The following is a 27,278-nucleotide window of genomic DNA, read 5'->3' on the forward strand; positions in this document are numbered from 1 at the left end:
CAAGTTATGTTATCATGCTGACATTTAGCATTTAGCTCAAAGCACTGCCTCACAGAGCTGGCAGCATGGCTGTGGACTCTCGTTTTAATTCATCTGTTTTCAGATTTTGGAATTTTGTCCATTTTCACAACATTTTGAAATCATCATATCCTCCACATGTCATATATTCTAATTTCACTGCTATAAGCACCTCACATTCAGACTTGAGCACACCCACACGCCGATACAAATGCAGGCAGAGCACTCTTTTAAAGGGGGCTACATTCAGTACATCCATGCCATTGGACTGCAAGTCTTTAATAACCAAAAAAAAAAAGAAGAAGAAGAAGAAGAAGAAAGGGAAAAACAAAAACAAATACCTTCATACAAAAGTATATGTACATGGTCACTTACTGAGCTGTATAGCAGTTTATGGAATTGATCTAAGATGGTCCATCTTTTAGTTTTAAATACTTGTCAACAGTCAGCAACCACAGTACTGGATCTGAAACACAAAGTGTGCTGCCTCTGGACAGACATTGTCAGGTGTTGCAAAGCGACTGTCCACATCAGGACCCACAACCTGGTTATGATACCAGTTCAACCAGTTTGACAGTATTAATGAGTGACGTCCCATGTGATCGGGGGAAATAAAACTAAATATTGATTTCCTCTGAAACAAAGCACGCACAACTGTCGGGAGACATAAATAACGCAATTATTGAGTACCAGTGCAAGAAAGCATTCAGGGGGACAAGGAACAAAATCACAGACGGTGGGATTGAGACACTTGCTCTTAACATTTACAGTAGAGCCTGAGTGAGAAATTCCAACAGAACACAGACACAGAATTTAATTTTTGGTCTACTGAATATGAGAATCAGTGGACGTAACATTAACTTTGTAGTTAAGATTGATGGGCTTCATTAAAACTGAGTAAAAGAAAAAAAGAGGACATGGAGATGGACAGAAAAACAATTGCACCGTATCCCTGCCATGTGCTGTGAGCTCCTGCCACTCTCGTGATCCTTATCTTAAAACCTGAAGGAGAAGCTCCACCTGATGTGGAGAATGAGCAGAGGGTCGACCTGCTGAAGAGGAGGACGGGCAGCGTGTCACAGCTGGAGAGTCTCTGATTGGGCTACTGGTTCCAGCTCCCGCCTCGCTTTGGGGTAGCAAATTCCTGCCCTGCTCAAAGGTCATTGGTGAGAGTACTGGAAACCTAACTGTGATCGTGTACCTGTGGTTGCATGCTGATGTGAAGCCCTGACACACATGTGCACATGTCTGCATCCTCCCTCAAGCACACGCCCACTGCCATGCACTCTGAATGAAGGCTCGGGAAGCATCTAAGCGTTTGCTTGTACAGTCAAAGGTGTAAGTACTGGAACAGCAGGCTGTATGACAGACGAACGGTCCACTGGGAGAAAACCTCCAGCTGTAACCATTCTCAGTGTGTCCATCTGTTGTCTGGGTTGATGATTCAATAACTGATAAAATCTCAAAAAACAAAAAAGAAACAAGAAACAAGCTGTAGCTGAACATTTTTATACCCTGGTGTACTGATTGTGGAGCCTGGGTGTGGGTGTGAATCTTAAAAGCAGATGATGAAGTTAAGGGTTTTTATTGCAGTGAGGTTTGAAAACCAAGAGTGAGTGATATTCAGTACATTAATGGGCCTTGGTATGGAACAACAAATTACAATGACTGACACTAAATCCCAGAAGGTGATTTAGAAGGTTTTTTTTCATTGAGGCCAAATCATTTTGTGAATACAAAATGCCTGCAATGCTGTTTTATACTCATTGTTAAAAAATATATTAATGCTGGCATCAAAAATAAAAGTTAAGCTTACTGTTTCAGTACTTCCACTTTTAACTGTATTCCATTTCAAAGATTACTATGGAAATGTTTACAATAAGTGCAAATTGGTCGTTATTCCAGAATAGCTCCTATGATTTTTGATGCTGCGTTCAGGAAGTGAGGACCCACCTTCGTCCTCTCAGTTCTTGTCCCTGCCTTATGTTTGTCCAAACCCCCTGTGCAAGTTTTTTCATGCCTCACTCTCTCCCTAGATCCTCTGCCTCACTTATCAGAGTTCTTGCGCGGTCTGCGGAAGCTGGACATGTTCTCGTTTAGTGCATAGATGCGCCTGGAGAACTCCTCAAAGCCAGCCACGTCCAGCTCGCCCAGGACCTGTTCATCACACTCCACAGCTACAGCGTGGTCCACAGGGATGCAGCGGTAGTCTTCCAGCCGGGCCTCGTCTGCTAACCCTAACCCCATCCCTACACCCAACCCCAGGCCTAAGCCAGTGGCCTCTGTGCCTATGATTTCCTCAGCTTGCTCCACAGAGCAGCGCAGCTCTGGGACCAGGCTAACGGGCGCCTGTCCTGGTACCAAAGAGCCGTTCATGGTGCCTGTGTGCTGAACAGCGGCCACTGTTTCCTCACCAGTTTCCTGCACTGTAGAAGAGTTCGGTGCCACTGTGCTGCTGGGTGGTTCTTCTTCAGTCACTTCTTCTTTATCTACTTCAATCTTACTGTCAGCGCTTCTGCATCTCTCCACCTCCACTTCTGTCTCCCCACCCTGTTCCTTCTCTTCCGTCTGCTCTTCCTCCTCGGTGGCCTCCTTAGTCTTGGTCAGGTTAAGCGAGGCCATGCCAGCATCAAGGGAGGAGGACAGGTGTTTGGGTGAAGGCGAGGGTGGTGCCAGGCCAACCGGGGGCTGCTCTTCATCCATGGCTGTATTGTAGCTGGGTGGAGGGGTTGGTTTGTACTTATCTGCCTCTGAGCTCGCCCTTTTCCTCAGGCCTCGGTCCGGGGAGCTGGTGTGGCAGGGGTAGCCTATCTCTGAGGCGGCGGAAACACTAAGCTGGGACTTGGACGGCACCGAGATGGAGCTAGAGACATGGTGTCGGTCACTGTGAGGGAGAAAGAGGGGAACACAAAATGAACAAGGACGTATGTACAGTATCAAATTCAAAATAAGCTTCAGACTGTATTCCATTTATTACAGTAAGCAACAATCTCCGTGACTGAGATTTCCTAAGGGGGCAAATGAAACACCCAGGTTCTATTTGGACCTGGTTCTCCATCAATCTCATGTGCACCCCTCCACCCAAAGCACCCACCTCCTTTCCCCTGATCCAGGAGAAAGACAGCTGCAGCTCTTTGTAAATCACCTTACACCATTCAGAAAGCATTTGTGCAGCCTGTGAGACTAGATTCACATTCTGCTGGGCGCTGAGCGCAGTAGGCGTCCACCTAAGCATGTCAGACATTTTACTCCATAACAGATAACAGACTCTGGATCTGGGACACCCCGCCCCCTGTTCTGGAGCCATAAATTTATTTAAATTGGGGCCTCACCACCTCTTCCGATAGCCAAGGCCGTGTATAATTCACTGGACTATTTAGCAGTCTGTTTAACGGGACCAGCCCACTTTCTGAGGAGCTGAGGCACTGTACTGTTGGGGTCAAAGGTGAAGCAGGGCCTCCCTGTGCTCTCTGGAGATTCACATCTGTTGGTTAAAGAGTTAAGGACAAATCTCTGCTTGTTAAGTTGGACGTGCAGTCGTAATAGATGTCCTGGTAAATTGTCTCCTGTCACTTGGCTCTTGCAAAGGAAGCCTTGCTAAAAACAGTGGCACTTAAACAGCAGCGATGAGAGCACTGGCTGACATATGCATTTCTTGTGTACCAACTCTCAGTCTGAGAGACAGTTTAACCACCAAACACATGACGGCTTGTAAAAAAAGAGCCCTGACCTTGACCCATGCAGACTCCCTGCTGAGGTGGTCCTGACAGGGTTCACAGACAGGACACTGCTGAGACGAGAGTAGAAGCCTGTCTAGGAACGTGCCAAACTTAAAAGTGCTTGTGATAAAGTAAATGTGAACCATCCACAGTCTGAAGGTACAGCATGTAACTGCTTACGGTAACAACCTGTAAATACTGCACCTCACGGCTCGGTATACGGCTGCTCCACGTGGACCAAAAATCACACCTTGGTGTATTTAGGCTGAATAGTGATACACGTTATATATCTCGGTATAGTTGTAAATCTAAGCCACATGTAACATGTTACAAACACTTTTATTAAAACAGACAATGATAAAAAATAAAATGTAAAGACAGGGTTTCCTTCTTTGTATGAAAATAACAGATCTTTGAGAATACTCCTTTAGGTGTTTTCAACAATAACAGACTGATGAAAACAGATTACAATTTCAAGGAGTGACTGGGCACCAACTTCTACATAGAAGAGATCCATATGCTCCACAACCACTAGAGTGTGTGTAAATGTAAGAGGGAGCTATGAGTCCATCTACCTTCACAGACAGCAAACATCAATCAATCACCTCTCGTATAACTGTGTTCAGCAGTGGGGACCAGAGCTGCCTCTCCCTCCATGTTGCAGGAGAGCGAGGTCAGGTGTGTGAGAGAGGAGATATGCAAACACTGGCATGACTTTACAGAAGGAACAGGTTCTGTAAAATAACATAAAAAAAGCACACCATATAATATAGATATAAATGATATACTATATAATATAAATGGTATTGTCTCATCCTATACCTCCTTTGAAATTATAACGATATACCATAAAAAGCCGATCTGCTGCCCGGTAGCTGAGGTCAGGGTTAAGAACATAAAGGCATGTGGTAATGACCTGATCCTGTGTGACTCTTCATCTTAGGTGGGCAGAACAAGAGATGCACAGTGCTTTACTTGGCAGTGCATGTCCATCAAAACACATAATTTAATACAAATAGCTTTAGCCTGCCCCCCTAATGAGCACATGGTTAATTCTGCAGCAAAGTATTTTTGGGTAAAATGGAAACAATGTGCTCTCTAACACAACAATTTTCTGGGGAGACAAATGAAAAAAAAAGAATATATAGGAGTTGAATGATTTGCCATCTCAACCACTTATCTGTGACTTTCCAAATGGAACCATCATGGGCTCTTTGGAAGCCAATCCAAAAATTCAAATCCTGATTTGGTGGAAAGGAATAAAGACAGATGTCATGAGAAGTCAATTATCATTCAAGTAAGTGGAAAATGTGGTTCAGACTCTCTGAAACACAATACAGGTTTGGAAACTGGAGACAGCTGGTACTGAGTGAAGTTTAAGGTTTCAATGCATCATTTAAAACAAGCTAATAAGTGACTACTACATTGTTTTAGCCTTACTGAGTCATGTCCTAACAGCAACGGCTGATTAGAAGGCTTTGATTTTAATTGTCATCAGCCATTTTCCTCCATTCCTCCCTCCAGCTGACTCTATCGTATAATCCATTTGCTCGGATTTTAGCTGCGCCACAAACAAACGTATCATTAACACTGGCAAAAAAAAAAAAAAAAATCACATGGTCATCACACAAAGTCTTTTGAATAATGAGGAATTGCGTATTTGGGCCATGTTATTTTGTTCCACTCTGTGTCTTGGTTAGGTCTGCATTAGTTCTACTATTTGTGTCAAATTGTGTTGCAGCATACAGTATGAGTAACAGAGGAGAATGGGTGTGTCAGTGAGTGCTTCAGCCAAGCAAACCTCTGGGCAGCCATAGCATTTTTTTTCTTGAAACATTTTAACTCTTATACTGATGACATGTTTTTAAGGCGGGCAATTAGGCTACACATGTATAGCCACTGTGAGCATATGTGCCAATTAAGGGTGCTGGGAGGACAGAACCGCCCGAAAAACATTTCCTAAAGTCGTCTGGAAAAGCTGGAACTCAAACAGCGTCATTATAGAATAAGGCCAAAACACTCCCATTGCATGAACAAACCGCCTCTCTCGTTGACATTCTTGGTGCACTGCGTGAGATTTTTCATAATCTTCATGAACATTTACTCTGTTCCCTTTCTGAAATTTCCTTCCCCTTGTGTAAATCACTTGTACATGTAGTTCTTACACTGCTTTTAGAGAAGAGGTGGAATGGAATTCTAGGGATGGCGATGTTGGTCTTTGGGTTGGTCCACCACACTGAAATGCCTCAACTGTTATTGGATATGCTACCATTATAATTGGGGAAACTAATGCATTGTAATACGTCAGTCCTGCTGTAAATCCTAAACTATCCTAATGATCACACATTTGAATCAAGACCTCTACAAACGGTCCAACAAAAACTGGCTCTTCTAACCTTCATGAAGGTAAGATTTATTGCAGGGCTGTTGTATGAGACTGCAGTAGTTTCAGCTAGATGTACCTAATAGTCTTTGTGTATTCATGGTCCCCAGAAGAGGAATCCTGATGACCCTGGTGATCTGACTTTTCCTCTAGAACCGCCATGAGATTGACATTTGTGGTTTTAAGTGAATGTCTCGTCAACCATTGCATGGATTGCCACAAAATTTGGTACACACTTGGTTTCCCTCAGGAGGAACTCTGGTGATTCCTTAACTTTTCATCTAGCACCATCAACGGCTGGCAGTGTTTCCCATGAATCACCACAGTCTAATTTGTCCCGCCACAGTTTCATAATGAACCCAAAAATATTTTTACACATCTCAAGTGTTTCCCATACTTTGATTTATTTCTAGCAGTCCACCATGATATCAGTACTGACAGCCACATATTGACCCTGATCTGCTTCCAGGCATCCCTGAGTCATGACAGATATTGACTGATGCCTGTTCTTTTAGATGCTGAGGTCCACTAGAAATTATTATTTTGCATGTAATGACCTTACTGGGCACATCTTTAGCATTCCTCCTCTCATAAGTATGTTTTGTGATTTAACTTTATTCTGCAAATGAGTGAAAGCTGAAATGTTGATTTCAGTTACTGCTGATGCCACTACCCCAACTACAATAACTGTATCAACAATAATAATAATAATAATAATAATACTAATGTAGTTACATATAATGTTTAATGAAGGAATTACCCTCCATGTGTGCACAATACAGGGCTCACATTCAAACTTTCTATGCAGCTTGGACTTTGTCTTCAGGCATTCAGGATGAGCAAAGTGATTTCATGATAACAGCTCGACATACCATACTGATGGGAAAAAGGCCTGCTGCTCACCTCTCTGTATGTTAAGCAGCTGTGTACTGATAAGTTCCCTCCACTGGTAGCCCACGCTAACCGCCTACAATAAATCTTAAAGTTTTACTGAGCCTCACTCTCAGCTGTATTACTGGGACAGCTTCACTGCACTCTGTAAATGCTGCAAAGAAGCCTCTGCCTGAATCATCACACAGAAAACTTGACATGCCTATCCAGAAATAGCCTTCTCTCCTCCAGAGATTTTTGCCTGCTCTCTTGGTTTCCACTGCTGATGTCAAACCTGGCATATTTCAGACCGACTCAGGAATTCGGTAAGCCAGACCTCTTTGCTGTCCAATCCCTGGACAGGCTTCACAACATGACCCTGCTCATATCCAAGTCCTGCTAAGGAGCCATGATTCTGGGCCAAAACAAACAATGGCAGATAAGATTTGGTTGTTTGGTGTGGTTTAGGGAAATCCCTATGAAACTACAGTGCACTATGGTGGAAGCTAAGTTTTCCTTTTGCTTAAACAGGGAAGGACTCATTGACTGTCTGGATTTTGAAGGCAGAGAATCACCACAGCACAGCATGAGCGACACGATCAACAAGCTGACAACGCAGTCACACTGCTTAGTGGTGCATTACTGACATATTACATCTATCATACTGTTGTTTTTACTGCAAAAATATAACACTGACATGAGAAGTAAGTACGAATGTAAATGCATTATTAAAAAACAATCCTTTTATCCAAAATATTCATATCTGCACATTACTGCTTTTCAATTATTTTTATTCACTTAACACTTTATTTTGGACAAACTTTGTCTGTAAACCATCAGGGAACTAAATAAGTTTCAGTGGATTTATAGGTCTTATTTTTAAAAAAAAAAGGTATCATGTTATAGTGACTTACTTTAAAAAATGAAATATAAACATGTGGTTGGTTAAAATAATGGTGACGGAGAAAAAATGTATTGGAAATGACATTATTACTCCTGAAGGGTAAGGAGGAAATGGTGTTTGAAGAACCAAAGTAATTTTGGAGAGTATCACATGAACAGGGAAAAAGCAAATATTCTTGATATATTTTTCTGAATCATCATTACTGTAAATATAGTAAATTCATGGGGCGCCTGTCAGGTTTAATGTACCTTGCAGATTTTAGGTATATAAATTGTAGACTATATCCTTTTATCTGAGACAGCAGCTGTCTAAATGTCACAACCCTTTGCGCACATTATGTAACACAAAGGGACTAATGTGGTTTTGCTAACTTTTCGCTCACTATGGGGTCTTTGTGGAGGTTCACATCCTCCAGCTGCGGTGTTGAATCTGCCTGTCCAGGCGCTCTACCACACCTTGCCTCCCCCCGTGTGCGTGGCCCTGCTTCCAGGCACCGGAGTGGGATTAGGGGCCTGTGAACGTCTGCCAGGCCCTCAGCGGATGTGGAGCGGCAAATGGGACCATGTTGAATGCGTTTGCTTTGATCTCAGCAGACTGCGCAGTTTACAAAGAATTGGTTTCTGGTACTGTCTCTGTCTCCCTCTCGGTAATAGATTCACCATTTTCCCACTGTTTCTTTTCCTTCAGCAAGATTTTAAAAAACTCTATACTGCTCATTTTTCACCAGAGCTCCACTGAATATATTATGGCATGTTATGAAGTGTTTCTCTGACAGTAGTATTTGGAAATGTATAAAGATATGATCAGCAGCTCACCAGATCAGCATCACATAACCCACTGTACAAAACAGATACACTCTATAGTCCACTCTTTTGGATTCTTGCATGCACTCTGCTTTTCCTCAGTTTTTCCATCCGTCCTGTATAAAATGGTTCTATGGTACTCGCACGGTGTGGGTCCTGGCACTTTGGGAACGGGTCTCCCTGCAGACTGGATGCATGCGGAATTAGTTCTATATGGAGGGAAGAACCGCTTCCAAATCTGTTCTGGAAACAGTTCCCTCATCACATCATGCCTGTTGCAAGAGGTGGCAAGGAGAGGTAGAGGAAGCAGATTAGCCTCCCTCACACAGACTACAGGATAATTATCTGCAGGCTTTTTATACATTCAAATTTCATAAGCTGAGTCCCAGCACTGGAAATTGTATCTGAATTTAGGCTTTTTCAAACAGGGGAAAGGAAGACTGGAATTGATATGGGAAGGAAATAATTCAACAGTGATTTTTCAAAGAAAAAATCTGTGCATATCCTCCATATTACAGAGCACAGTGAAACAGGCACCTCCTCATCCTCACTGGAGGCTTTAAGCTAGGATGAAAGTGCATTGTGCATTGTCTTATAATGACAGAAGGGCACATTCAACAACTGTGACTCTGCTTAAAGGTTAGGATACTTTTTACATCTATTTTTACTTTTTTTTATTAAAAAATTGATCAAGTTTGATATTATTCTCCTATCAAGCGGTTTGTTGTTGAAGTTATACCATTTTACAAACAGATGAATACTATTATCCTCAATCGCATCATTTACAGACTGTACCTACAGTGTGTTTTGAGCTTTTCAAAATAAAAAATACTGATAACTCAGTGGATAACTGAATGAATAAACAAACAAACAAACACCAAGACGTGTTTAATGTGTGCTCAGTAGTTTAGAGGTGCCAGTAGGTGAATATTACTTTTGGACAGAGCCAAGTAAACTGTTTCCCCTGCTTCAATCTTCCTGCTAAGCTAAGCGAAGCTAAACTAACTGGCTTCATATTTACAGTACAGAAATGAGAGTGACATAAATCTTCTCATATAACTCTGTGCTAACCTTTCCTAAATATTGAACTACTCTTTTAAAGTATTGCTACCTCTATCACCTTAGCAGCAGAGCTCTATATCGTATGACAGTGTGAATGACTGATGTAAATGTGTGTGCTTTTAGCTCAGTGCTGCTCCAGCCTGATGAGAAAGCCGGGTCTTAATTCTCACCCGATGACTTCTGAGTCAGCACAGAGCAGCTTTTGTTCCTGTCCCTGTGGTCTCATTGTCACACAGGAGTGTGGCTGTGGCAAGCCACTGTGGAACAGTTACACTTCCACCTCCACTTGTTTAAAAACTTCCATGCATGTGTACACACACATACACATACACATGGCTTAAGGGTTAGCGGGCCCATGCTTTCATCTCATCTATCTTTGGGCCCTTCCCCTTCTCATTAAGGAGGGGGGGCGATGGAGGGCTGATTTGAAACTCAGGCTTTTCATGGCTTCTTTCCTTTCAAAACAAAAGATTATTCAATTAATGTGTGTAATACACATTTTCCCCTTTGCTGACCCCGGGAGAGCAGTGGAGATCAAAGACAGCTTTCTCTTTTATAGGGCAGTGGAGCTGAGGTCTGACACAGACCAACTCCCAGATTTTAGTGAAGGGTTACTTACAGGCCATAAGACTGTAGACGAAGAGAGGCAGAGATCTAAGCATTCCACCTCACCGGGACAAAGTGACTTCTGCAAATGTCATTAACGACTGCTTTGTTTTTTTTTTCTTTTTTGTTTTTTTTTTTAATGTGGAGGTACTGGTGATGAGGTGAGGTATAGCATTCTTTTACATGAAATCATGTGGACGTCCCATATGATTTCAGTCAATGTTGAGCTGTGTCTGACCAATAATCCGATGTCAAAACAACAGTTCTTACTAGAACAACTTCTGCTAGTAATCTATGAACAATCTGAAATTGATCGCAATGTAATATGCTGCAGAATAAGACAATAAATAAATCCTGTTACATGTAAAACATGTAAAATGTAGAGCGGAATTTTTAAGTGTAAAATCTGCGAGGCGCTGGAAACCTCAAGTATGCTGTCTATGATCATTATTTACTACTTTCTTTACAGATGATGTACCATTCATCCTGGAGAATGCAAAAAGTGTAGGAAATTGCATTCAGTTGTGAAATGATTAACAAATAATAGGACTGCACTAAAAATAAAAGTATGGGCCAAAACTACAAACACTGCTGAAAAATACCATGATGTGCAGAGGCATCTCCTGAGTCAGTTTCCCTCCTAATCTTATAATTTTATATAAATATAAAGCTAAAAGGTAATATATAGTCAGGTATTATACACTATCAACCCCGCTTGTTGAGCTATTTGTTGTGTTTCTTTTTTTATTTTACTTATTTAATATAATTTTCTCTTTCAGTTTGTCTGGTAATGTATGTTGTGGGTCGGTGTTAGTGTGTTGGAATGTGATTTCATGTTAATATGGAGGGTGATTAGACCCCAAGAAGAATCCATCCTATTTTGATTAAGTTAATGGGTGTCTTAATAAATGAAATAATAAATAATGAACTGATGAAAAAATTAAGCCTATTCTATTATATCAAAGACATCGTGATTCATCCTTGTGTTTGATTAAAGAAAAACCCTTGTAAATACATACACATCACTTTTATACAACATCTCTCAAGCTTCAAATGACTTATGACAAAATATATGAGGCGTAAAATGTCATTCTGATTCTTACCATCGGACCAGAAGGCCATGTTCCAGGAAATTCTTCAGATTGGGTAGTGTCTGCTGCAGGTCTGGGGTGGTCAAGCCATGTTGATATCTCAGCTGCAAGAAAAGGAATCACATCCTGTATCATTAACCTCAAACATCCGACACAGTACGGAGCTATACATAGAGTGTGTGGTGGCCCAGCACTATGGCATATCACTTAGATGCATAGGCACATTCTCCATGTTTGGATGTAGTTTAGATAAGAAAGAAATACTACCTACAGGAGAGGTCTGAAGTCTACATACTTTCAGCATGACACATTTCTACTCTCCCCATCAGCCTATAACTCATCTGGACGCAAAATGGGCATCTCTCCCTGATACCAGGCATGTGTGCTCATATGTAAGATGTGTGGAAAGACAGGGGATGAGATGCGGGTGGCAAGAAAAACCAAACTTGCTATTAAAACACCTGGACGAAATGAGGCAAGGAGAGCACATTAGAAACCCTGTTAAATTCTCCCATGATCTCCCCCTCTGTCTGCAGTAGACCCACTTCTAAATTTGGCCTTGACTGTTCTATCCCTTACACCACAGTGCTTTAATTCATGATGATAGAATCAAATCCGGTGGAAAAAAAAAATCAACTAGGCCACCTTGGAACTTGAGCTCTGGTGCCAGAAATATCTCCTCCAACAGTTGAGCGATGTCACAGCAAGCCAACTCTTGTCCCAGAGAGTTTATTTAACCCATATTACTGAACAGCAGAGGAGCATCATGCCGCACGTCCAGCGTATATCTCCGAGGCCCCTCTGTCACACACTCTGCCTGCACCACCTGACATCTGTTTTGTTTCCACTCGGGTGCCACGACAACCACTCTACTTTTTACACACACACACACACACACACACACACACACACACACACACACACACACACACACACACACACACACACACACACACACACACACACACACACTTCTGGTTAAAGGATGAAGTGCACATGACTCTGACACACCACTCTGACACACCACTCATCCAGGATAACATGCCGCTCATTCATATACGACCACATAATGGATGAGTGGCACGATAACAAAGGAATTACAGAGAAATAAATAAAAGGCCAAAGGTCACATTACCCATTTATCCATTTTAGTTTGAGTTTGGTTTTACAGCTTAGAAGGAGACAAATTGTCTTCAGGGTATCAGCAGCCCTCCAAACACATCCATATCAGTTGTGGCAAATAATGTAATATTCAGTCAGGGGACTGCTATAGTACACAGTGGCTCTTGTAAAGCTTGATTAATGTCCAGAGGAGTGGCATAAAGGCATTAACACGAAAGGTCATGCTGACAGAGTACACACAGGCCACATGTGCATGTGTGTCAAATTTCTACTCAACATAAAATGGCTAAATCCCTTTTTGTCTGAACAGCTGCCAGAACCATGTGTAAACTGTATGGTATGAACATTACAGTATGTGCAGGACATAGACCTGTGTGTGAGTGTGCTGTGTGTGATCTGGCCTAACACGGCCCGTGTCTGTTAAGGGAGCTAAAGAAACAACAGTTCTGACATTATCAGAGGAGGGGTTTATCAAAAGGAGCTCGGACCGAGAGGGTCGGACAAGGGAAGGGTGTCGCCCTGAAACCCAGCTGGTCATGGAGTGGTCCAAAACCTACGAGAACAACACAGAGATCCATTCATGGCTCAGAGAAAACCTCAGGGTCTGACCAAATGACGGCACTGCGCTGTCCACAGGGCCGGCTGAACGGAATTGGGTTTGAAACAGTAGGCCAAGATCAATAACACCACCAGTTTAGAAACAGAAAGAGCACAGCAACATCAGGCGGGGAGGGGGCTGCTTTTTCTGTGGCCAGATGCTGAAAAAAGGAAAATCCCAATCTAATGGAAATCTGAAAGTTATGGTCTAGAAAGTATGAATTAGAAATCACGAATCAGATATGAGAAAAGAATAAATATTATGGCTTCAGCAAAAGCAAACAGCATTAGTTGGATATACTGTATGCTTTCTTTGACACTCAGAAGGTGTAAGAAAATGCTATCTTTAAACCCCATTACTTGGCCTGAGTCTCTGTGGTGTGTATAAGAACCACACAGAACCACACTGTGTGTCTGACAGGAGCCCTATGTGCCTGTATGTGTGTGTGTGTGTGCGGGAGAGAGAGAGAGAGAGAGAGAGAGAGAGAGAGAGAGAGAGAGAGAGAGAGAGAGAGAGAGAGAGAGAGAGAGAGAGAGAGAGAGAGAGAGAGAGAGAGAGCATGAACGTACTTTGTATGTGTGCCTCCTATTGTTTTCCTCATGTGTGGAGATCTTGCTGAGCGTGCAGCACACAGAAACTGGATATGGGCAAAGACAAGAGAGTGATGGGTGACATCACTGGCTCGCCCTGAGCGCACTTCATTAATGTGAAGTTGGTTTTGGGGGGATTAAAAAAATAGGAGGATGCTACTGGAAGCACATGTGTAGATGTTTTATATTTCTGTGAGGAATGTGGCTGGTCAAAGATTCTCCATGATGCCTCCAACAAACCAAACATGGAAGGATTCAAAACTCTACCTGCGTGCAGGTTTGCTCAGGCTTCTGTCAAATGTCTGCCAGTGGGCACCAACAACACTTGAGCTAAGTGTCTGTTTGGCAGCAGTGCAGAGCCACCAGCACAGGGTGACTGCTGCTTCACACTGTCTTTGTAATGAGGTGTGTTAAACACATTAAGACACGTTGTAAGACGGAATACTGCAACCCTACAGCTGACCCAGCGCTCAGCCAGCCAGACTCTATCAATATTCATAAACTGGTCTGGCCCTCCCTGGTGGAAACCGCATTAAGTTTCTCCTCAGAGTGCACCGTATGTGTATGTATGTGTGTTCCCTATGAACTTGGTCCTGGGAAGGCATATATCCTGGACGCTGGTTGTGGAATATGCAAACATCAGCCCCCTCCCTTCTCCTCTGCTCGCCAGAGACAAACAGAAACACATTAGTGACCCAGCTGTATCATCTAGAGGAAAAGAAAAAAGAGAATCTTATAAAAGAGAAAAAATGTAGGAGGCAGCTTAATGACATGAAGTGTCATTTCCAATTATCGCATCATGACAGATTTGTCTGTAGGATTGAAACAAACAGCTGAGAAGGAAGGTTTAGATTCTGGTCTGTAAACCCAAACTGTTCTTTGGGAGTGTGTTGTAACTGATATGAAGCAATGTGTTCTAACTGACATGAGGTACGAAACATAACAGATGATTTCTGTTGCACACAACAGGAATGAAAATTTACGCATAATTTCTGACTCCAAAAGCCAATAAAATGAGTGTCTTGGAAAATTTCTGCACAAACACAGCATCGAGAAACAGTCTCAGAGTGTTTCTATGTCAACAACTGCAGACCAGATCATTCAAATAGCTCAGAATGTGTCCACTCGAGACAGCTTGTCATTTCCAGTTTCCCTTTCATACATCCTTGTGATGAATGGTGGTGGAGTTCTTTGCGTGCTTGTACGTACGTGTATGGAAGAGTGCTTTCAGGCTGGCCACGGGGTTCTTTGTAATGGGGCTAACCAGATCGTGGTGAGAAATTCCCAGGGCCCATTGAAGACGGCTGAAAGGCGAGAGGACCTATGTGGGGAGGGGGTGGACTGGGGGCACTCACTGGGGCTCTTTCACATGATGACATAGTGAAAAGAGATCCGGCCAGGTCTCCTCGTCACTGCTCACACCTTTGTGTCTGGACACTCCCTTCCCCTGTTTACTTTTTCAACAAAACGCGCTCAGGGCTTTGGAGACTCCGCAGCGTGTGTAGTGGTTTAATCAGTTGCTATGACTGTAAGTTTTGGTATGAGTGTGTGTGTGTGAGAGTTTGGATGATGAGGGCAACTGACCCATCACATCTGAGGATTTGGGGACTCATCCTTATCCATCACAAAGATACAGTAACAGCCCAAAGAATGCAGCAGTATACACCGCCAATCCACTGGAGCCAAGACCACACATAAACACACTCAAACTGACGAGAGCTGGCAGGAACCAGTCAGTTTACAGTACATGCCATCCATCATTTGGCCTAACCTGCTTGTTTGCCCTGAGCTCTGTGCAGCGGCTAAACAAACACAGCCTGACTTATGCCACATATTACTGTTTCCCTGAGTTTGTCAGTACTGATCACCCTCAGATCAGACCTCGAATGTGGGCGGGCTGCAGAGAATTTTGAGGTTGATTGCTGACGATGTGGTGTAGGAGGGTGGCCCAGGTAACAAAGCACCCTCCCCCCCTCCACATCTTTCCTGAGGTCACTGTAGAGGCTGCTTGTCAAGGCAGACATCACGACAGTTCAACTGGTGCTCATTATTTGACAAGAGGTTTTCCATCATCAGTGGAGATGGGAGGAAACTTCGGATGCAGGATATTTTCATTTCATGTGTCAAGAGGTTAAAAGTCTCCAAATCAAACTGCATCGTGGACAATTACCCCCTGATTCATAATCAGCACGCTTTTGTCCACTGGGGTAAAAATAGAAACGTTTTTCTACATAATACATAGGTTTTACATGCTCCCCAGGGAAGATAATCAGGAAGCTCATTAGGTCATATGACAGCTTGTTACAGAGGAGCTAACCAGGTGTTCCTCCCTCCACCATCCCTCTGGTCAGTCTACGGATAGTTCAGCAGAGACAGTGAGGTTAACACAGACATTAGTCTTCACATGCAGACCTCATATGTAAAGAAGTGGAGCTATGGGAAATCACCTGCCACTGACAATATGTCAGGGCTGTGCCTCTTCTGGTTAAGATGACTAATTCATGAAGAGCTTACACACCTGTGAATAAAAAAAAAAGAAAACACAAGATGTATAAATAAATTATAATGTAAGAGCTGAATGATACTGTGGCGTAGCAGGTTCAACAAATTAGGAACATTAGTGTGGACTTATTTCTACTGAAATGCTATAAAGTGTACATACTGTGATGTTCATTATTAAACCAAAGCTAACAGTGTTTCAGTGACTTGTACACCAAACAAGTGGTCACTAGTTTTTGAAAATCAAAGCACACAACAATTGCTTTGGTTAAAACAGAACTGTGTCTTGGTTACTATTAAAATCTGGCAAGTTATTCGAACGTGTCCAATGAAAGAACGAAAACTGTGTTGAGACTGTAATGTGCCATACTTTTCGCTAAAGTTCCATTCGTGTCTATTAGGACTGATACAAGCGGTACTGTATTTGGGGCAATTCCCCAAAGGTTTTCATACATGTAATTTCAAGTGAGACATGCAATAAAATGGCTTATAACCAACTGTTTCCTGGCTTGTGAGAGCAGCTTGTGGGCATCGATGGTGTCCTCTGGAGTCATTTGGCAGAAGCACGTTAACCACATGCCCCACACAAAGTGTTTTGTTCACGATTAAGCTCAAGGAGCTATCACCTCTAGCCAACACTTTGCCTGTTTATGATTTGTTCGCACTGCGCTGCAAGTGCCAACTTTCCTCACGGCAGCAGGTGAAGTTTTACTCTGCTCATTATAGTTGTCATTAACTTTGTGTATGCATGTTCTTGTTTTAATCCTCTCATTATGTCTCTTTGTTTTTGTACAAGCAGCTCACACAGTGGCATGTCCATCTAATTATTTTTTTTTTGTTTTTGTTTACAGCTGTGTGAGCCACACATTGAGCATGGGATCTTTTGTTCGACATCTTTTTCTCTGTTTGCCAACAGATCTCTTGTTGCCAACTATTCGAAGACGGAATCCGGCTTTGAGAAAATAAACAACCCATCGACCTCAGTGGGCTGATAGGATGCAAAACGTTAGAACGCTGTATTTACATACTTGGAGATTTCTGTCTGATCTATTGTTTGGACGTTTCAATAAACAGTTTGACTCGTCCAGAAGAATTACAACACTGGCGTTGTCTTTTGTGGCCAAGCTGCAAAGCTAGGCCTCATAAGTTTTTGTGTTATACGGTGTATTTATTTAAACTCAAAACCTACAACACAATATCACAGAACTATACTTGACTATCACTTTGAACGTGGGGAAGGAAACAATGTATTTTGATTTCTCACCTTGCAGCTGAACCAGAAAATGAAAACTCAGTAGTTACCATGACAACTGCTGTTTAACATCTAGTATGACATGTACTTTCCCCCCTTGCAGTGTTTGCAGCTTCGAGCAATGGCACAAAATAAAATGATAAAACATTTAAGAAAACTTGTGCTACACAATTCAAGTTTCTACATTTAAACTGGCCAAGAATCTACCCCACACATGGTTTGTAATTTGGCTTAGTTTGACCTATGGCTTCTCTCTGGCAGTTATAACAGAAACACCAGGAACCTACTGCAAAAACATTATATCAAAACACGAAGGCTGAGAACTTACATATATACTGAAACATTTACTTCAACGCGTGGCGCAAAAACAACAGTGTCTGTGGGTGAGAATTTAAGGTTAGGAAACACATATCTAATACAAATCTATTCACTGGAACCAGTGAAGTTTCTGACACCTCAGAAATATGGTGTAAGACTGTACTTTCTGGTCTCAGCATGTTCTTCATTGTATTTTGCCTTCTGTGATTTTTTTTTTTAACAACTTTATTTGATTTATATCAAACATAATCCCCCTTCTGTGAAGCTCTGTCTAGCTCACTGGTGGATATGAAAAAGTCGATTATGTTTGTGAGAGTGTGACGCTTCTATGATTCCACCCATCTGACTTGTCCTGGGTACATAATGAAACGTACCCTGTACAGCCCTCGCTCATCTACTACAACAATTACACTGAAATGCTGAACAGGATGCATACACAATAGCTACAGATGGGAGAACGAAAATCTGAGAATAATAAATACATTTTTTGCCTTTTTTTTTTTAACTGTTTATATTTAATGTGCATTTACAGTTATCCTTTCCTTTACTCGCTGACCTGTTGCTTTTAGATTTCACATTTGCAGCTTTGTAATGGACAACGGTAGGTGAAGCCACACATGGTGCAATGGAGATTCAAAACCTCAACAATCATGTGGTACAGTGTGGAATATGAAATCCAACTTGATTAATCACTGCAGCCTTTTATGTGTCTCAATAAATATACAGAGCACGGCTCAAGAGTTGTTTGGGTCTGGTTAGTCATATAATTCATTCACAGCAGAAATTCACTTCCCTTAAACTCGAACAGTTTTCTGGCCTTGAATACTTGCCACACTCATCATCATCCAGTCTTCAAGCCAAACTGGGAATCAGGATTCATAAACACCACAGCCACTTGCTCACCACAGAAAATATCTTCCCACATATTTAGTGTGAAGAATCCCTGCTGTCTCATTCTCAGCTTGTTCAAAGGGTTTTTTTTTTTATTTTCCATGCTAAATTTTGAGTTAAGATTACAACCGCTATTGCATTTCCATTTGTTACATTAGATTTAGACTCTATGAATGGGCAGAAAATGCCATACTGAAATGCTGACAATTCAATGCAGTGGGAAGGGTAGGGGAGTGTCGCAATGGTTAGAGAAATTATTGCTCATCCAAATGGCCTGGCTTCAAACTTTCCAAAGGGCAAACAAAAAGAAAAGAAGGATCAACAAAGTATCACATTATTTCTTTTTCTATGTCTGGAGTTTATTTTCATAAAAATGTTCCAAGGAAGTAAAACTCACACAAGCAGCTATATAGAAACTCTGTCTAAAATAAAATATTCAGAGAAACAAAACAAATAGAGCTAAAGCTGAGGATATTTCCACTGCCTGAAATGTGTATCTTGCACTGACTGGACAGAAGTGGGATCAAGCCTTTCAAGTAATTATCAGATTTCATGTCAATATTGTTTGTTGATCAATTGACAAAGTGCTCCTGTTAATTCCAGAAATTAGTCAACATGAGCAATATATAAGAAAAACCGATGTCAGTAGTCTATGGTTTTTGAAATAATAAATTACAGTTACACTCACATTAATTTAATCATAAAATGATTAAATGATAATACAACAAAAACCTGCAATAGTTTGATTATGATGCTAACACTTATAGATCTTTGGACAGATAAAGAAGACTTTCAGGCTGTAGCAATCAAAGCCCATGATCCTGCTGAGCAACTCTTAATATAAACAAGGAAGCATATGCCCGACAGTTAGAATTTTCATAGGGGCTAAGGACAGGGTGATCCAAGAAAAGAAGTGGTTCATTTGACCACGTCAGAGATCAAGTGTTTATATTGGATCTGAACTTGGGGGCATCACTCATTCTTGGTGAACTGTAATTGCACCAAGAATGAAAAACGTGCTGGAGAGAAGTATGATCACTGGCTCCTTTTTCTCACCTTCACTTAGCAATCACAGCACGATTGTTGGTTTCAGACAGTTACATGCACGCTCCTGAACATAACCCCACCAATCTGACATCAGAAAGGTTTAAGGGGAGGGGGGAGGGTGGAGGGGGTGGGTCCCGAAAGTATTCGACCACCAACAAGCACCTCTGACTATGGCCCCTTAACACAACTGAAATACGGCTAACTGTTAACAGCAATTTGAAGAGCTGTAACAGGACTGTTTCTGTGTTGAATGAAAGTCATGGGTTAATAATTTATGACTTTTATCAGCCTTTGTCATCTAAAAGCCTGCAGCTTACAGTAGTCTGTAACTGATCTACTGCACATTAAGTTTAATATTTACAACGCAAGAATGTGAGCAAGATAATTAGAGCTAAAATTAAAGGTCTGGTGAGAAGGTGTCATTTGGTTTTTATTCTAAGAGGGAGAGGAAGCTCTAAAGCCTGAAATTAGGTGAAACTGCTGCTCAGCGTTCCTGTAAAAGATTGATGGTCATTTTGTGTTTCAGGCCAGGAGAAACTGCACTCACTGCAACTCTGACATTAAAGGGGAACAAAACAGATTTTACACATAAAAGTTTGCCTACAGGTGTCGGGGAGTACTAGTGAACATGTGGGGAAAAAAAAGAAAAAAAAAACGTGTATAATGCCTTTTGTGTCTCCACAGGGAGCTCTGTGAAGTCTGACAAATGTCCTCAAGTGACATCATTTGAGTCAGTGTTGGTTGTACTCTATTAATTGTCTTTTTTGAGTCAAGATGTGCAAGACCTAAAGTCTTTCACTTTCATTAACACATCCACACCTATAGAAGATTAGATAGTATAGTGGAGGGGTATGTTTAAGATTAAGGTGTTTGACTAAGTTATTGACTTTAGCAGCGACCTTATCACTGTAAGACGTTTAAGAACCAAAGCAAACCCAACACTCAAGTGTCCATGGGACAAGCCTGAGAGCATAGTTCATACTATACGTTTGAGAACTTCTTTAACAGGTGAAATGTAATATTCTTTGTACTTCCTGTCTCTGTTGCCATTTTTTTAAAAGTGTGTAATAAAACAGTTTTTAATATTGAATACTCAAAGTTCTTCCACTTCATTTAACATCCTTTAACTCGACTCGCTTTCTCCTTTTACTCTCCCTGCTCTCCCCTCCTGTCTCTTCCACACTGTGGTAATGTAATACAGGTGTGGTGTACTCACTGTGCCCAAGTCCAACTCTAAAGCAGCCATAATTCAAACCAGATTCTTCCGTCGCATTACTCGTTGTTACACTTTGCCGAGTATCATATTGCCGCCAAATTCAGTCAACAGATTTACATAATTACGGGAAAGGCTGTATGAGATGAATAGGAAATTCAGTTAGGGAGACCACCGGTGACAAGAGACCAATGCTGGTCTCCTCTGACCCCAATCACTGCAGGGAGGGTCAGAGGTGTGTACTACCATGCCCACAGTTCCTTCATGATGTGGTTAGTCAGTGTATGTGCTGTATGTGCAGTGAGGAGGCCAATGAGTGTTGTGCGCCACAGTGACATCTATTGGAAGAGCCACCATGCTTGATGTCGCTCTGCTCCTCAGGGCTAATGACCCTCGTCACTGTAACACCGGAGCTGAGCTCAGTAACCCAACACCCACACAGGCTGACCCTGTTTGTGAAGTCAGTACACTGAGGTCAACTTCCTGTTAGCAGTATTGGCATGCAGGACCATCATCAATGGCAGCTCTCACAAGAACTCCTTGGTTCCTGGGTGAGGCACACCTAGGAGAATATGCTAATTCACTACTTTGTAGTCTCAAACTCAAAGCATACGGAGCTTGTTCTTGAGCGAAGCCACAAACGTTTGTGGTCTGACTGGCGAACAGTGCCAAACAGTGATGGGCACAAGATGTGTGATGGGTGACTGCAGGGGAATGGAGGATAGTCTTAGCTCTTCTTTTTTAGCATGGAAAGATACATTAATGGAGGAAAATGTTCCTGAACAAACACAACAAACTTTGCCCTAGTTGTAGCATGCCTTTAAAATAACACTGCCAAATATAGTCATTAAAACATAATTGTAATTTTAGCCAGAGTCTGATCACACTCATTTTATTATTTGGAATAAAAGTGTTGTGGTATTTTACAAGGAAAAATCTTTTTTTATATGTGTGTAGTGTTTCCACAGGGCCCATAGGAAAATAGAAGGCCAGAGAGGAGAGGATGAATAAATGGTTTGTGGGCAGGTGTCTATCCTGGCTTCGAGTTGCCCACAATTTCTCTCAAACTCCGTTCCACTCCTTGTGAATGGGCATACTATTTTCTTTCCTCTTTACTTTGCGGATGGTTTTACGAGTAAGATTTTCTATTAGTATTACCACTGGATTGGAGGTCACAGAGAGAGCCTGGGCTGGCAAATCCAAGTTACCAGCTTTCAGATGAATTGCTTTCAAAGTGATGGTTGCTGAGAGCTACTAATCCAAATGTCTGCTTATTTTAGCAAGTTCAAAGTGTGACTGAGGAGTAACATGAAATGAAGAATGAGTAATAGCTGATGTGGGACTGAGTTTGGTTGTTTTTCACTATTCCTCACTACACAAAAATAGCAAACATTTGCATCTGGCAAATAACATTAAAAACCTCTCTCAGCTTACTTTGTAGAAACAGTTTATCAAATATGAATACAACCTTGATGACAGTAAAATGACTATGTCTGGCCTACAGTATAACTGACTACATGCCTATCAAAACAGTAACCAAAGAGCCCCAGATTAAAGCTCAGACTTCCAATATTTCACAGAGTTCAAAGGGATTTTCAGTCAGATCCTGCTGCAATTCTACAAGAATAAAATATGTAGCATCATACCGCTTACATGGAGGAGTATGCATTGGTGAGGATGAAAGTATAAATAGGAGAGTGTGAGGTCCATTGTATATCCACATGGAGAAGGAGCTAACTACGTTTTTCACATGTATTATATATGTTTTCACTGACTGTACATACAATACTGCAGATTTGTAAGATTTTTATTTTATGTTTTATCTGTGTAAATGTATGTTTGTGTGTGAGCCAGAAAGAGCCATCAGGAGAGGCTTATGAACATATTAAGTATTAGCAGAGATCCTAGTCGTAAGCCAACAGACCAACCTTTCCTCTCGCAGAATAGATCGGAGACTGTGGTCAGCTTTCCAAGAGCCACTGGCAAAGACAAAGTCCACATTATGCTTCTGAAACAACTCCTGTATGAGAGTATTAGGGGAGAAAGTATAGCTTATGTGAAATATGGCATAAAAGGAAAGCACCATTTCACATACTTTAGTCACACTTGACAGTACTGAAGACCAAAGAGTGGAAACCTAAATAGGGATTTCAATGCACTGTAAAATGGTTGAGTTTTGCTCTGCTAGCAAAATGGAAATAACAGTAATGACTCAGCTTGGCTTAAAAACACATTATGGCATGGTAAACTCACCATGTCCAGTCATAGACTGTCACAAATTTGACTACAAACAAATTACGCTGTGAACGCTGTGGGTATGTTCGGCAAACACCGAAGTGCATGAAAATGATTTTGTGAGAGAAGGATAAAAATTCAAAAGCTGCATAATTGTACAATAAACAAAACGAAAAGAAAAACCTGTGGCTCTCTTCTTCATTGGGTCCCAGTCTCAAATTAAATCCTGCCACGGTATGTGAAGAGTATAGGCCGTGTCCGGTTTACTTTGGAGAGCCTGGAGCATTCTCTGGTCATCTGGGTTTGTTCAACTATGACCCTGCACAGTGTTAAGGATGTTAAAACTTTTTTTTTTTTTTGCACTGCCAATGGATTACAGTGCTTGGAATTAAACAGACATATTCAAATACAGAAAGATTTTCTCATAATGAAAGGCTGATTAGAATCTGGGACTGGTCTTTGCAATCAGATTACAGACACAGGACCGAATGTATCCAATATTTAATTTTACTTATGAAACAATGTAATACTTGTGGCCCAAATCCCACGTGGAGTATTTGCCGCATTGTTTAAAATTAGAAAAGGTGGTGTAATCTGTGATTAAACTGGCTAATTCAAAATTATAATTTCCTCACACTGAGTGCTGTTCAGAGTTCAAAATCCCTGTACAGTCAAATGACTATGACCCATAATATCGCATTCCCCTAATATGGATGCATGTTAGGTGTATTTATGAATCTTTCTCACTTTTATCCAACCAACAAAACAAAACAATGACAATAAAAAAAACAGCCACAGAGACTTACATAAAAAATAAACACATACATATAAATGGCTACATGGATTTTTTTTTTTTTCCCAATGCGACCTAATTCTCAAGGAAACAAATCTGATTAGGACTTGAAGAGAGAGGCAGAGACAGAACGATGAACAAAAAACAAATAGCTATTGTGCAAGCTTTTTTCCCACCACACTTTTGGTGCCCAACTATGTAGACTGTTCCATTAATTCAGCGTGAGGGAAAGAGTGCGAGGTTGAATGTGTGGTTTCTAACCTGGAAGAAGGCCACTGCTGAATTTAGCTGAAGGTTTAAGTGAAATACAGGTCAATCCAGCTCTTTTACAACAGCCAATTCATAAAAAAACCCAACTACTTACACAAAGAAATTGCTGCAGTATATCACACATACAATAACTTGAAAAATAAAGACTGAAAAACGATGATGCATTAATGAAAAATGACAAAATAAAACTAAAGTCATAGCCAATAATCCAAACCACTGTTCACACAGCCCTTCTCATCAGCTGGATTTTCTGATCGTAACTCTGAGGTCTACAGACTCCCAATTGCTGGAGACAGGCTGAGGTTGTCAGGTGGAGAGAGCCTTGTCAACAGGGATGGAGGAGATGAATTATGATATTGCTGCTGGCAGGTGAACTCCTCTGACTGCTTGTTTCTCAGAGCCACGAGATGGAGCAAAGCTCTGCTACTCTCAAGAATAACTATGTACTCCAAACTGCTTCCCTCTGACTGCTGTAACGGCTGTGTGGCTGAGGCTCCAAAAACATAAAAGCCAAACACATGAGCTGACATAATTTAATTACAGCATGTGCATTTGTGTTTATATTTGTAGTTGGATGCACACTCGGGCAGGGTGTAGTTTCTGTGGACAGCGTCGTAATTGCTCTGAAAAGCACGAGCCAACGACTTGGCTGACACATGTTTTAACTTAAAAAAAGGATCCGTTTCCATGGCGACAACAACAGTATTGGCAATAATTTGTCCACTAAAACTTTAGAGATGGCCGCTTGGCGTCATAATGGGTAAGTAACAACCTGGAGCGCAACAACAAACAAACCAGTTGAGATGCAATCAAACTGAATATAAAATATAGAAGTTTATGTACAACCAGAATTAACCTTTCAGCAGTAACTTTGATTTCACACATTCAGCAATGATTTTCCAGTGAAATTTAACCACTAACTCAATAAAATTAAACTATATATTATATCAGAAATGGCCAAATGTCCTTAGGCAGCTTTCTAAGCCGGTGTTGATACTGAATGAGTGAACTATCTTGAACTGTAAATTAGATCCTGTTTGTCTTTGCATACTGTAGGTATCAGTAAATGCTATGAATTTTGTTACTTGCCCCAAGAGCACATGATCAAAGTAACATTCTTAATGCAGCTAATATCTTGGAAAATAAAAAGTTATTTGGATTCAGAGAAAACAGCTTGCACTAATTATTTTTAAAGGAAAAAAAACACCTCTCAGTCTCTTTTTTTTTTTTTTTAACTTGAGCTGGTGTTTATTTAACAGCTGCTTTCATTAGCCACTTAGCCCTCTTTCTCCAATAACTGTAAAACGATTATGTGTCCTCTGGGGCAACAGGCCTGGGCTCATCACAGACGCTTCATTAATAACAAGAAAGCCGTGTCTGGATGACAGAGATGATGACATGACAGTGAGGACACCCCACCCATATCATCTCCCCCTGGCAGAGTAATGGAGGCTGACATCAGGGGCGACAGAGACAGAGAGACACAGCCCTAATGAGGTGAGGCTTTATTTGATGGAGAGGAGTGTTGGTGCGACTGACATTCAGAGAAAAAGACTAATGTTCAGATTAACTAGACAAAACAAAATTAGGGGGAAAGAGACTTCGACTCTTTTAACTCGACGATGAGTGCCACTGAAAGAACTCTGGTCCAGGGCCGCTGTGTTAATTCAGATAAAAAGCTGCCGATTGGCCAGAGTCAAAGGGCTCTGATGAAACCCACATGGAAGCAGGAACGACACTGGATAGAGGGACTAACACAGAGCCAGCATGGCTGATATTTTTTCAAATACTGACCAGATGGGGCCAGCATTGTTTTATACTAAGAACTGTTTAATGTCATTGAGCCGCAATAGGCCCTGAGCTCATGACGGAATTTCTCTACTCCCAAACACCCATATGACAGTACACAGGGTTTGATGAATTAACAAGAAAAACAAGTTTTTCTAAACTTGCTGACATAAAATATACTTGGTCTCTGCCCTCTCTGTTCTTATGACAAGTTGGTGGGGGCCCCAGGAGCTAAGCCTGGCCAGCCAAAAAAAGCCAGCAAGAGAAAGAGAATTCTTTTGTTTGTGTGCCTTGGGCCTGTTTCCCTCGACTGTACCAAGAGAAAAACAGAACGGACTCTAAAAACTGCTGATTTTAGCTCCATGACTTTAAGATTCAATGACATAACTACCATCAAAGGAAGAGATATAACCTCTTGTGAAGAAAAAGAACTTACTTGCTATGTACTGTCTTGTTGGATTTTCTCTTTCCTTTTATCTACTGTCTAAGTTTCCTTCTAACCTAAGCCATTTTTTAGATATTTCCACAGAAACATGGCTGAACTGGAGTTAAGAGAGAGGGGTAATTTGTAAATGTCGGGACTTTAGAGAGGCCTTGGTGCTAAAGCAGAGTGGTGTACTGTAACATGCAGTAAGACAACAGGAGAGCAGACTCCAAACAAACAGGCCTAAGTTACAAATTCCACCCAGCTGGAAACTGCAGACGCACCATTAAGTAAATGATGGAGCAGAGCAGCCAACACTTTCCAAACACCCAGAAACACAGCAAAGCCCACATTTACAGAACATTTTGCCAGTAAAATCCACAGTCTGACCTGTGGGAATAAGATATTCTAACATCATGATCATACCATGATTACAACTGGTTGATTATACAACACAAAACATAAAAGCAAATTAAATATGTCTTAAACTCAATGTATCATGTCTGGATCTCGACCTATTCATTCCAATGTTATGAGATAAACTATACTACTGGTACTGGTCCCTCTCTGTCCAAAGACATCTTCACCCTCATCAGTCTCTGCAAGTAACATAGCATTCTGGCTTGACCTGACAACCTGAAGACACTAAACAGTGGTCAAACCTTAACTAATCAACAAAAACTGAATAGTTTTGCAAATGCAAATGTTTCCCCATATATACACACACACACACCTACACAAACACACAGAATTAACATTTACTTTTGCCCTCGTATTTAGTG

At 41.4% G+C, this 27,278-nt stretch overlaps 1 protein-coding gene across 1 annotated transcript in view; it reads right to left on the reverse strand.

Annotated features, from left to right (window-relative positions):
• Window positions 1-675: 675 nt before the first annotated feature.
• The window catches only part of uvrag (UV radiation resistance associated gene), an 82,307-nt gene continuing 55,704 nt past the window's right edge, over window positions 676-27,278 (reverse strand). Inside the window, exons 14-15 of the mRNA XM_041052119.1 lie at window positions 11,469-11,560; window positions 676-2,902 (exon numbers count right to left, since the gene is read on the reverse strand). Coding sequence (XP_040908053.1) covers window positions 2,065-2,902; window positions 11,469-11,560 — 930 coding nt within the window. The 3' untranslated portion in view covers window positions 676-2,064. The remainder of the gene's footprint in view (window positions 2,903-11,468; window positions 11,561-27,278) is intronic.

The sequence above is a fragment of the Toxotes jaculatrix genome, chromosome 12 (genome assembly GCF_017976425.1).
Source record: "Toxotes jaculatrix isolate fToxJac2 chromosome 12, fToxJac2.pri, whole genome shotgun sequence".
NCBI classification, from domain to species: domain Eukaryota; kingdom Metazoa; phylum Chordata; class Actinopteri; family Toxotidae; genus Toxotes; species Toxotes jaculatrix.